The sequence below is a fragment of the Alligator mississippiensis genome, chromosome 4, assembly GCF_030867095.1.
Source record: "Alligator mississippiensis isolate rAllMis1 chromosome 4, rAllMis1, whole genome shotgun sequence".
Taxonomy (NCBI): Eukaryota; Metazoa; Chordata; order Crocodylia; family Alligatoridae; genus Alligator; species Alligator mississippiensis.
This window is the reverse complement of record NC_081827.1, coordinates 214,305,407-214,318,766: the sequence shown is the minus strand read 5'-3', so window position 1 is coordinate 214,318,766 and position 13,360 is coordinate 214,305,407. Positions and strand designations below refer to the sequence as shown.

The following is a 13,360-nucleotide window of genomic DNA, read 5'->3' as shown; positions in this document are numbered from 1 at the left end:
CAGTAGAGGGAAGGACTGTTCCCCCCACAGATCAGGGCCAGTACGCGTTCTGTTCCCTGGCCTGGAGTGGGGTTAGAGCCACGCCTGGACCCAGGCTTGGAGCCACAACTGTGAATGCCCAAACTAGCCAAGGTAAATGTAACAAAGCAAAACATCTGTATGTATAGGTATGGGTCCATTTTTGTCCTATTTTAAAATATAATAATATTATAATGTTTCCAGACTGCTGCATATGAGTTTGGTTTTATGTTCTTGTCTCTTTTTTGTGCTTTATTAGAGGTATCAGGTCCATGACAACATTTTGCCTATCAAAACATGGCACAATCCCTTAGAAAATTATGCAATACAGTTCATACTTCTTAGAACGTGCTTTCATATAAACCACTAATTTATTTTGTGCTTACTGCATTCATTGTATGGTTCATCAGAGTAGTCTCCACAATCATCATCCACATCACACTTCCAGGACTGAGGGATACAACGACCATTGTCACATTTAAATTGACCTGGTGGGCAGGTCCTACTGGCACAGTGAGAACTATCTTCATCTGAATTATCCCCACAGTCATCCTCTTTATCACACTGCCAGGCTTCTGGGATACACCGTTTGTTAGCACACTGCCACTGATGGGTCTCACACTGGTGATTAGCTGAAAAAATACAGACTTGTCACTGGGCTGCTGAAGCTTATAGGAATGATCCAGACTTTCAGTGTTATGTTAATCAAATATGTATTATGTCAGTATGGAATATTAAAGGCATCTGTTTCAAATATGATCTTGAAATGTAGGTTTCCAGTTAAGATACTGATTTCTAGTACTTTGTCATATATGTCCTACAGACTGCTTTTATTCAGGACTCTAGGGCTCTACAATACAAAAGAGTGTCTTTGGGAGCAGAGAAACGTACGGAGCTGACATTTCCTAATGCAGAGAAAAATAAAAGCTCAGCATTCACCCTCAGTTGGGGCAAGCGAATGTATTCTGATTCAGGGGAAGTGAATGACATGTCTTTGATTCACCATATAAATTCAGAGTATACGTGGGCCCTGAGAAGAAATCACTGAGTTCTAACAATTTGGCAAATATTACTGGTGTGTTGAGCACCATCAGCTTTAGCTCCACAGCTTCTACCTCTCCCTTCAAATTTCTAATTATTTAACAGTCCCTTGTGCCTTGCTTAAGAGCTTAAATATTTGAACCTCATGTAAAATTGAGGTTTTGTTTAATTATATGACATTACAGAAAATACTATGGAAATAGAAGTAATTGAAAACATGACTTATATGACTATTCTGCCTTCCTTTCTTCCTTAGCATAAATAAGACTGTACCTTCTGAAGCCATGTCATTTACAAGAAGGTTGTGCCACATACAGGAAAGAAGAAGATGGATTTGAAACAACACACTGTATATGGTCTCACATTTATAATTAGAGGACTACAGTTTTTTTAATTGTCTGCAGGCTCTGCTTTTTGTACAGTTTTTCCACACTAAATAATTCTTTTAATCAGTTAAAGCTGCACATCAGGGAGAGAAGTAAACATGCTATACAAGACTGAGCTGCAAAATAGAAAGCCTTGAGTTGTGATCATCCATCTTACTTTAACTCATGGTGCTGTTGTGAGCAAATCTTATTTCCACTGTCTTGCACCTTACATTGTAATATACACAAGTGCAAAGTGAACCCAAGTGGGTTTGAATCAAGTGAATCAAAGTGGGTTTAAGTACTACTGTCTTGATTTGATAGTATTCTATGCTCCAGCCTAGTATTTCACTTGGTTAAATAACTATTTTAGGAGTGAGGGAATGGAAAATCAGGTTTTTCGTCTTAGTACTTCAATTTCCCATTTGCAAGACAGGACACAAGTCTCTTCCCTACTTCACAGGGCTGCTTGTGATAGTTAACTGGTTAGTTTTAATACAGTGTACAAAGTACTACATGTGTGCTTAAGATGATTATGTACAACATACCACAAAGTACATGATCTTCATCTGATCTGTCAGGACAATCTGGTAGAGTATTACATAGAAAATGGGGACTAGTGCAGTTCCCGTCATTACACTGGAACTGACCAACATGACAGTATCGATGTGGACAAGTAGGGGGTTCATCAGAACCATCCTGGCAATCTCTCTGTCCATCACATTTCCACCAGATAGGAATACACCTATAAGAAAAAATAATATATAGTTTGCCAAGGCAATGACTTTACAGGTATCCAACCTATTAGACAACCCTGAGTCAGTAACAAACACATTTTGCAACACTTATCTTGTGTTATTTTTTGGGCCTCATATCTGCCATAGAAGAAAATATGACCTAAGAAGATGTAGCTTTATGTCATGTGTTTTTTTACCACATTAAGGTTATATCCCAAAACAGATGTTCCTGGTGAAAACCATTACAAATGATTCATGGAAAATTAATGCCAGTAACATAATTAGGGGTGGGCAGGAAGGGACGTCAGCCCCAGGGGCCAAGTTAGGAGGGGCGTCAGAACTGCCTTCAACCCCTAAGTATGACACACCCCAGTAGCATACCTGGGACAATTCCCAGTTCCTGCTGCTTTAAGAGCAACAGTTGGAATAGGCAGAGAGCACAGTGGCCATTGCAGCAGCTCAGCAGATGACTGTAGGAGTTCTTGGCATGGGTAAAAATACTGCTTTCCTCCCCCTACCCCCCACAGAACCCACACCCTCCCCCCTCCTGGAACCACATGCCCCCCACACCCCCACTATCAGAGCCCGTTGTCCCCACCCTCAGAACCATGAACCCTTCCCCCCAACACTTTCCCACAGGGTTTGCCCTGGGACACCAATGTGGCATGTTAACGTGGATTCAGGTTTGTAATACTTTTTTTTACATTAAGCTTTTCTGAGAGTCAACATTCAAATAGACATTTAGACAAGCCAGATGGTCACTATCTGTCTCAGACTATCCAGATAACACCACACATTTTCATAAGCTTTGAGAGAAAATTTTGAAATTTAGAGAGAGAACCACGTTCAAGGGAAATGTGGACTTACCTATATAAGCAGTGGGTGTTTTAGTATTTAGCAGATATAAAGTCAGAGCAATGGGCCTCTTGAGCAACCAACCTGCCTAGTTCTAAACCCCAACTCTGGTCCCTGGTGTGAAGGGAAGTCTTGAGGGGCTGTGCCCCTGCATTGGCTTATCCCACACTGCCAAAATGGCCCACTGGGTCATTGGCACCTAGTATAAGTTAGACTATAAAAGCAGAAGCAAATGTACGGCACTGAACGCACGAGATAGAGGAGCAGGTTCACATTTCTTAAATTCACCTAGAAATGGACTCTGGAGCCAAGCAACACCCAAACAAGTTTTGATTAGCTGTGTAGTACAGAAAACCAAAGAAAAGGCGTTAGTAAGGCACTCATCTCAGTAACCAAGAAGGAAGACTCTGCTAAAAATCCTTTGCCAATGTGGAAGTCTGATTAAAACTGGCTTTGCCTTTACCAGATCATGGAAACTTAGGGACAGTATAACTAACTCCTATCGATCGTTTCATGCTTTCCTAGCAAATAAGTCTATGTGTAAAATTTGTATTTAAATCAACAGTAAAGGAAGATAGTGAGGTATGAACCTACCTTTCACTGTCTGCACAGAGGAACTGTGTACTGGAACACAATGGAAGGCAGTGTGCTGTGTTGCCAAACTGTACTATCATGAAGTTATCTGGACATTCACAAGAATAACCTTGACCACCAGCTTTTATAAGACACAGATGGGAACAGCCACCATTGTTGGTACCACAAGGATTATTCACTAATGAAAAAACAGATATTTTCAATGCCAAAGCCAGAAATCCTCAAACTACAACGATCTTCCCGAATAGTGTAACATTATACAGATAGTGTTAATATTATCTCTTGCCAAACAAACAACCCCCCCACCCAAGATACTCAGAAAGAAATATCTGATACTGGACACATGGGTAGTACTAAATCCTAAGGTTCTAGAAACTGGTTTTAAATATATAAATTTTGAGCCTAATCCTGTTCTCATCAATTATCTTACTTCATCAGTAATCAAATCTAACACTGCATGGGTAGGTCAAAAAAGGACCTAAGTGCAGCATGAGAGTTAGCCATCAGAGCTTAATTCTCAACTCATTCTCTCACCAAATGGCTGTCTGTATGGATGGTAGATGTGGATATCAAATGGCCTGTGTGTGGTGTTCACCAGAACAGTCCTGCCTGATCCATTATATTTATTTCCTTTTTCAACAGTTCTTGTGTTCCAATCAGTCCAATAGATGGTATCTTCAAAAATTGTAATCGCAAATGGATGAGGTAAAGTACCATCATACACTGTATGACGATGTTGTCCCTCCAGGTCAGAGTACCTACATGAACAAAAAACATGCACAACACATGAAAGAGCTTCATGTCTTTAAAACATATTATTTTAGAAGATCAGTAGATGTAAAATAATTTAGTTTATTTTGAGACACAATAAATAAAAATAGGTTACTTTAGATATAAAAATAGGACATGCAAACTGAAAGACAAAGTCCTTCCTGGGAAATGTTTCAGGTGTCCAGTGCTGTTTTAGGTATACTCTTGTCAACCGGCAGGTTGCATTTTTCTTACAAACACAGTTTACCTGCATAATTCTTATTGCAATATACTTCACTCAATATAATGTCTTTATTACTAAGTGCCAACACCCTACAATTTTACAATACCTTTAAAAAAATTTTAAAGAAAAATCTTCCAGAATGCATAGAGATTTTTGCTTACTGCATTAACTAAAAAAAGCTGTTACAACAATGCAATAATAAATGAACAAATTGTGTTCAAAATTTAGCAATAATGAATTCAATGAGAATCTTCCAAGTCTAAATTTAATTCTAAAAAACTGGTCTTCTGGCTCTAACTTCTGAGTCTATATTAATCAGATATCTTTAAAGGGATTTTTTTATTATGACCCCGGTACTAGGAAGATATTATGGTAAAAAGTACTTTTTCTAAAACAGGACATTTTCAGATAAACATGGAAGGGAGCTTAAAGATATAAACATGAAGATAAAGAATTTTTTTTTCAAAGGTGCAGATTTGAAAAAAACTGGAAAGAAGCAGAAAACTGTCTACTCATTTGTACTGAAACTGAAAAAACCTTCCATCGAAGACAAGCAGTTGACATTTTATCACTTTGCAGCAAATGTAGATAATTAAGGTAGCAAAGCAGCAGGTTAAGAAAGGCCCATGTGATATTCATGGTCCATGAGACTTCTTCTGAACTTTTAATAAGGGGAAAGCCAAATGTTTAGGAAACCTCTACAAATGTGTGTACAACCTATGGACACACATTATCTACACTCAGCAAACTGCACATTGATGTGCACAAAAAGTGTAATTACAGATGAAATGATGATGTATACACTCAATTTTGCCTCAGGTCAGGTTTCATACCTATATGTAGATGCAGCAGCTTATCTATCTTGGATTGTGAATTTCTTTACTTGCATTCCTGAACAATTATTTCCATGCGTAGTTTTACAAGCTTCAGTAGGACTACTTGTGTAACTACTTACCAGCTTCCTTATGTCTGTTGGTGAATTTTTAAAAGCCAATGAAAATCTGGCCCTGGACAATCACTGGACAATTTCCCTATATGCTATTAAGACTTCAGCGTAAAAGGGCCAAGTGTTAATAAAACACCAATGAAAAAACTCAAACTCCATAAAAATTCATCCCCTCTACACCAGACTGCCAATTCCATCCTAATTTGGGTTCAGTTAATCCTTTTCATGCTGGTATATTCACTGGATATGTCAAAAAATAAACTTATTGTGAATATCTCTGTATTTTCCATTTTAAAACCTGTTGCCTTGATCCACGCAAACTGGCGGCAATGAAGGGACTTATCAGATCTTAGCATAAATACTACCACTGAAATTTGATATGAACATTTTCTAGTTGCTTTATTCTTCTCTATGTACGTACTCAATGTAATTTAGATGGGCATCTGCCCAGTAGAGCTTGTCGTTGGTGTAATCTATGGTGAGTCCATTGGGCCATTCTAACTTGGTAGAGATAATCACCGTCTTGTTCCTGCCATCCATGCCCACTCTTCCAACATAGGCTCGATCTGCCCAGTCTGTCCAGTAAACCTGTCTATTTAAATGAAGATTTATAATTAGTTGGATATTAAAAAAGACACCAGGGTAAATTTTAGAAGCTACATTTATAACGTAAGATTTCAAAACCAGTGGCTAAAAAACAAAGGTTGATATGTAACATTGGGTCTTTGAGTAGACGTGATATCTTTTATTAGACCAACTAAATAGTTGGAAAAAAGTTATTTGCAAGCTTTTGGGCACAAACACCCTTTGTCAGGCACAGGGAGACTGCTGGTCCATGGTAGAAAAGAAGCTAATTTACAACAAGTATGTCTGTGAAAATGCAAATGAGTGGAAGTTAGGAAACAATGAGTAGAGATAGGAAGGGAGGGGGGTAAGGGAGGGAAATGTGTGAAAGAATACAATTGATCAGTTGGAGGCAGATTCCCTGGGGTATCAAATGTCAGGCAGGTTGTAGTGTGTCATAAATCCAATCTCTATATTAAATCTATGATTTTGTGTATCCAGTAGATTTATGAAATGAAGTTCGTAGGCTTGTCTATGAAAGCTGTTTCGTAAATTCTCTTTGAGGGTTAGAATTGAGAGATCAGAGAGGGAGTGATTGTCTTGTGAGCAGTGGGCACCCACAGGTAATTGGATATTTTTGTATTTGATAGATTTTCGTAGACAAGCCTGCAAACTTCACTTCATAAATCTACTGGATACAAAAAATCATGGACTTAATATAGACATTAGATTTATGACACATTACAACCTGATTGACATCTGATACCCCAGGTAACCTGCCTCCAGCTAACCACTTGCATTCTTCCACACATTTCCCTCCCTTCCCCCCCCCCCCACTGTCTTCTTAAATTCTACTCATTTGCATTTTCACAGACACGCGTGTTGTAAATTAGCTTCTTTTGTATCTTGGAGAACACATAACACAGAGTCTCCCTATGTCTGATTAAGGGTGTTTGTCATGGCACAGGGTAGAGATGTGGCCCAGTGCACAAGCAGTTGCTGGTGGAAGAAGGCGAAGACAGCATGGGCCTCCCCCTGTCCATTATTCCTCGCATTGCTGGCACCGCGGTTGGCATGGGGTTCATGGTGGTGGCAGTGGCAGGAATAAGTCTCGCTGCCCTGCTCCACCCTCCCATGCTGGGACCCACCCAATGGGCCACAGAGGCAGCTCCTGCCTGTGTTGGTCTGACCAGGCTTCAGCCCTGTGCCCTCTGCGATTACACAAATCTGCCACAGCACCCATCCCCCACCCCACACACCCACCCCCAGTCGCACACACTGTGGGCTCGGGGTGGGGGACAGCAGGTTAGGAGTGAGGGGCACCAGCAGGGCTGGGGAGGTGGAGGGCTGTGGGTTGGGCACTAGGGGCACTGGCAGGGACAGAGGGCTGTAAGTCAGGAGTGAGGACACCAGCAGGGCCAGGGAGCTGTTTATACTTAAACTATTTACTGGGTCCTGGTACAACTACAAGCAAAAATATCTACAGGTCTTCCCCAATCAGTCCTCCTGCTTTGGAATATTCTTACAGAAAAAACAGATGATATGATCTAAATAACTTACTGGCAAGTACTCTTAGAAACAGATATATATTGGTGACCTAACACAGTTTCACACAAGAAGCACGAGACGGGTGGACTATTAAACAAAAGACAAACACTTTCAGAATGTCATACCCATATTTTGGATGAACGACAATAGCTCTGGGATGCTGAAAGCAGAAGGTATTATTGGAGTCCGCACACCGATCCAACAGTTTTTTCCGGAACCTACCATCAAGCTCAGCCACGTAGAGACAGTCTTTGTAGGCATCCACCCAGTACAATTTTCTGAAATATTTTAGAGTCAATATTTTATATGCTGTTACACCTCTACATTAATCACACAGCTGCTGTTTTACCTCTAAAAGAAGTGTGTAGGGCTCACACTAGCACACTAGACTTCTGCCCTGCACCTCCTATTCCTAGCCCCTCCTCTTGCTGATACTGGCATCACTGACCAATCTTAGGTACTGGGGCCAAACTCAAAATTGCAGCTGCTCTGCTTAGGAATAACCCTGCTCTCACAATCTCAGCAACTGTCCACAGCACATGACTAGGAGATACTAAAACCTTCTTTTCCTTCCCTCCTATCTCACCAAGGAACGGCAACAGGGAAAGGATTATGGCCAGGAATGGAGACATGAGATACAGAGGTTCTTGTGCAGAGCTGGGAGGCTTCACTAAGAATCACTATCTCTTCTCCCTCCCTCTCACTCCCCACCCCTTCCCAAACCAAAGTAATCAAACATTGGGCTGGTTCTCCAATGAAAACCCTGGACTAGTGAAATGTAACTGCCTGAATAAGTCTCTTTTTAGAGTTTTCTATCATTATTATCACTTTGTCTAAGGATTATGCTCAGCTGTAAATTGAGCAAACTATGCTAGTCACATCACTGATTTCCTCTGAAATAAAACCTGAAGAATTAAATGTCAACTCACTCCTTAAGAACTATGCCAGACTGCTTGAAAAAAAATTGCAAGGCTGACAAAGTAAAGTACACATTGTTCCAAAATTCACCAGCACATGTTTGATTTAATCCAACAAGGCTGGGGGGTGCTGTGGCTTGGCAGTGAGGGGCAACAGAATGGGCAGGGCCCTCCCCCACTGCGCGCATGACAGGTGTCCTCTTTTTTGGACCTGGAAATATGGTAACTCTAGAAGAACCCACTTTTACTTCTTCCTTTAGCACTTACAAAATGGTAAGGTGGAGAAATCACATACAGTCTAATCAGAGCAAATAATCCAGCTACAATGAACACTTGTAAGGGAATGCAGATGGGGAGCTCCTCAATACTGCTTCAGCTAGTAGACTCTCAGGATGCCCAGAGTCCAAAAGATGCTGTAACATAGACAAGCCACAACTCCACCACAAGAAGTCCTAACAAAGCAGCATGCCACACGTTGCCACCCCCTTGCCTTCTTTAGGAATCATTTCCATTTTGCTGGGCTGGAACCAGAGTCAAAGAATATGAGATACTCTATGTTGCTGGTAGGTGTTATAGAGCTTTGGCCCCTTCTTGGTTGATGCCTTGCTCCCCAGCGACGTCAGGGTGAGATCCAGGCTCAGCACCACTGAGTTGGTTCAGATGCTGCATGTACTCGCCTGCCACGTCTTTGATGTTTCTTTGATCCCTTCTTGGGAGGCAGTTCCCGGGAGGTGGCCTGAGGGGATCTCAACCCTGGGTTTCTTCATGGGGCTCCAACCTCCCCTTTACCCCACCCTCACCACATCCATGGCTTGGGTGGACTCCGCTCACTGCAGGTCTTCCTCTTGGATGATTTCGCCTTATCCACGTTGCCCGCCTTGAAGGGTCAGGCCTTCCTGGCCATCAATCTTCCCACAGCCATCCCTCATCTTTGGACCAGCTCTTGGGTAATTAAATCCACCCCATCCAGGGTTAACTGCAACTTAGGAAAAACTAACTGAAAAGCATCAGCGTCTGCTGACAGACTTCTGGGATTCCACCTCCCAGGGCCTCTGGTCATGTGGGGGACTCACCCATCCCTCCTACCCTAGCCTAGCAGGTGTTGGAGATGGGCAGCCACCCTGTGCCGAGCCTCAGTTGAGCCTCGGTCAACAACTCAGCCTCGGAGTTGCCTCGCAAGGCAACCTCCCTTGGGACCGGGCCCCTTCCCTTCTGGGCCCAGCTGACCCCTTGGCTGTGCTGTCCTGGTCCCACCAGCCAGTGCCATTCGCTCCCCTTGCATGGGGGTCCAGACTCCTCCATGCCCCCCTCGCTGCGGCGCTGCCCAGGGGTGCCTGTGGTCCCTCAGGGCTGTCCCCCACCATGGCACCTGCGTTCCTGGCTGAAGCCTCGCTTCTTCATGGTGTCCTGGGGGGCCGCAGCTCCCTGGTGGGACTCCCGGGCCTCTGTCTGTCCCTGGAGTTTATACTCCCTGACTTGCCTACTGGCACCCTCCAGCAGACTCTCGGCTTCTCTTCCCAGTACCCAGGGCTTGTGCTTCCCGACCCTGCAGCCTGCATCTCCCCGCCGGCATTCCCCTTTTCTCCTCCTGTTACAGGCTCAGCCACATCCCCAGCTGTCTCTTGAACAGCCCGCACTTCTCCAAGGCCATGCCCCCTGCACTCGCTGATTCACAGGCTCAGGCAGCTCTGGAACTGCTGAACCTGCCCCGGTGTCTCTTCCCAGCTGCCGCTCTTTGTCACCCCTGTGGTAAGTATCAGGGCACATTGGGGGAGGGTCTGGGGTGGGCTGGGGGGGGCTTTTGCCTCCCCTCTCACGCTCTACCTCTCACATGAACCTGAACCTTCTGAGGGGGAAAGATGAAGGGAGTAAAAAGCACCCCCCTCCCTTTTTATCAGGAATTTAGAGCAACTGGTTCCCTCCCTACCAATGGGGACCACTCCTGTGTTCCCTTCCCTTTCCCTGCATCTGTAAGTGCTTCCCTTTAACACTTATGAAGGAAGAACAGATGAGGACTGGGCAGAGAAAGCAGTAAGAGCTCCTGCAACAGGGATGGCAAATTAACTGCCCAATAACTTTGGAAGTGCCAACAGCCTTCACACACTGTGGAGGTACAGAGAAAGAGGGAGACAGCTCAACAACACTTTTAAAAGCTAATCATAAGACGCTGGAACCAATCTCATGGTTTGTTGAGAGGTCCAGCTTGTCTTTGTCTGGTTGCCTCATCTCTAAAATGAGAATAAAAAAACCTACGCATCCCACAAACCTACACTACCTAATACTCACAAGAAGCATGTTTGGTGCTTTGACAATGTAAAACACACAATAACAGCTAAATATTATCAGTAATCAGTATTACTGAAGTTACAGTTAACACCTGATAATAGTAACATACTGTTGCTATTATAGGGAGTGTCATTTAGATACATAATATGGAAAATGTTCCAAGGGAAAATGTTTCTGGTAAGAGGTTGCTGCTCTTACTAGGTGTTGCTGCAAGTGACTACGACTGTACTAAGATATTTTTATACTGGGGGCTGATCTGTAGACATGTGATACATAGATTCAAAACCAGATCTAAATAAGTAGTCAAACTCACATTTTGCCACATTAAATTTCCTTAATAGTTTAAAAAAGGCTAAAAACACATTCTTACCTGCCAACCCAGTCAACAGCGATCCCTTCTCCATTTGGCACATCATCACTTATTACTGTCTCCTTGTTTGTCCCATTTAGGAACATTCTTTCAATGATCTTCCTGCCCACATCAATCCAGTACAACCTCTTTTCCACCCTATCAAAGTCCAGTGCTACCACATTTCTTAGTCCTTGCAAAATGAGAGAGTAAGACTGGCCATCTGCTGTGAGATTTCTCAGATAGTAACGGTTGCTAAAAATAAGATAGGGGGAGATATTGCTATTTTGTCGGCAACTCTTTCCATCAGGCTCACGGACATATCCTGGGGCACACTTACAAATGTAAGAGCCAGCTGTGTTCTCACAAATCTGGCTACATACTGATGGTGTTTCAGTACATTCATCAATATCATCACATGTCTGTTTATCAGACATGAGTTTGTATCCAGGGTGACAAGAACAGTAGAAACTAGTCTGGGTATCTGTGCATTCGTGATCACACCCACTGATTGAAGGGTCATTACATTCATTAATACCTGTGGTACAAAAATAAAAACATTATTCAAGCAACTGGGTTATTCAGAAAATAATGTATTCATAAGAGTCAAAATCAATTTATATTCTGAACCTCATCTTTCTATTTAGAAATAAGGGAAACTTTTTAAGCTAGTATAAATTGTCGTAGCTCTGCTAAATCTGTGAATCTAGGACAATTAATGCCAGTTGAGTTAATGCCAAATTCTCTTCCATGGAATTCGGTATTATTCGTCAGAAGGAAAATAAAAAGTTACAAAGCATTTATCTGGTAAAAATAATAGCATAATCTTCTTAACTATAATATGTGCCATAAATTCTACTTACCAGATTGCCCAAATTGTTAGTTTTCATGGATTAGTTAAATATACGAATTAAGCTGCTATGTTTAAGATAATATAATGTATTAATATGAGATATTATATGTATGTATTTTTCATAATCCCATAGGGAAGCCTTGATGGAAAACGTATCATGCTAATTAAGATGCTGTCTTAAGACTTCTATAGCATTTGTCTAAAAACTTAATCTAAAAACATTTTAAATTAAATTAAATATCAGACCCCCTAGTCCCTAGATAAATCCACACATACCACAGCCTTTTTCATCACTATTATCCAAGCAGTCATCTAGTCGATTGCAGACTTTAACCATTTCAATGCAGTTTCCATTGCCACATTTAAACTGATGAGGAGAACAGGTTGCTTCTGGTGTATTACAAAGGTGTTCCAGCTCATCAGACTCATCTCCACAGTCATTATCGCCATCACAGATATATGCCTTTGAAATGCAACGCCCATTTTGACATGTAAACTGGTGCTGTTGGCAAGGCTGATAGATGCATCCCCTCTCATCGCTGCTATCACCACAGTCATTTCTCCTGTCACACCTAGAGATGAATGCAGGCTTTGTTAAAATACAAGACAATGGTGACTGTCTAATGGACAGATGCACAAGAGCTCATTTTCAGAAGAGCTGAGCTTCTGCAGTTCCCTTTAGTTTCTAAAGATGAGCAAATCCTTCCTCTCAACTATTCCCCTTATCCATAATGGACAGTTGTAATGAAACCACATTGTCTCATGCAGGGAGGAAGCAGCCAGAATTCTTCCATGAACGGTTACTGTCCTCAGAAGCAACTGTTTAATACTATTGGGGAGCATGGTCAATATATTACTCAAGCATCCTGCATGTTTTTAAAGTTAAAAGTTACACATGAATACTTTACAGTTATTTCACTATGAACTCCAGACCTAATTAATAACTGAACAATGTGAAAACTGAAATAAAATGAATTAATCCCATAATTTAAAACTGCTTTTAAGACTATTGCTGAAGCACATGCAAACCTGTATGAATTTCGTATGCACAATCCATTGTTACATGTGAATTCATTTGCAGAGCAGGATCTTCGCGTGCAGTTTTGATGTTCATCATATGCATCGCTGCAGTCAGCATCTCCATCACAAACCCATGCCCGAGGGATACACCTCCTCATTGGGGGCCTGCTGTTCACGCAGGTAAACTCAGCAGCTGTGCAGTTTCGGTTTGCTAAAATAAAGCATAGTCACTAACTGAATTAAACTACTTCTCTCTGTGTGTATAAAATGTGC

At 42.0% G+C, this 13,360-nt stretch overlaps 1 protein-coding gene across 1 annotated transcript in view; it reads right to left on the bottom strand.

The window, feature by feature from the left end:
• Positions 1-13,360, bottom strand: part of LRP2 (LDL receptor related protein 2) — a 180,888-nt gene that overhangs the window by 47,116 nt on the left and 120,412 nt on the right. Inside the window, exons 47-55 of the mRNA XM_019480291.2 lie at positions 13,097-13,298; positions 12,344-12,639; positions 11,236-11,752; positions 7,788-7,940; positions 5,972-6,142; positions 4,145-4,368; positions 3,611-3,788; positions 1,973-2,169; positions 405-650 (exon numbers count right to left, since the gene is read on the bottom strand). Coding sequence (XP_019335836.1) covers positions 405-650; positions 1,973-2,169; positions 3,611-3,788; positions 4,145-4,368; positions 5,972-6,142; positions 7,788-7,940; positions 11,236-11,752; positions 12,344-12,639; positions 13,097-13,298 — 2,184 coding nt within the window. The remainder of the gene's footprint in view (positions 1-404; positions 651-1,972; positions 2,170-3,610; positions 3,789-4,144; positions 4,369-5,971; positions 6,143-7,787; positions 7,941-11,235; positions 11,753-12,343; positions 12,640-13,096; positions 13,299-13,360) is intronic.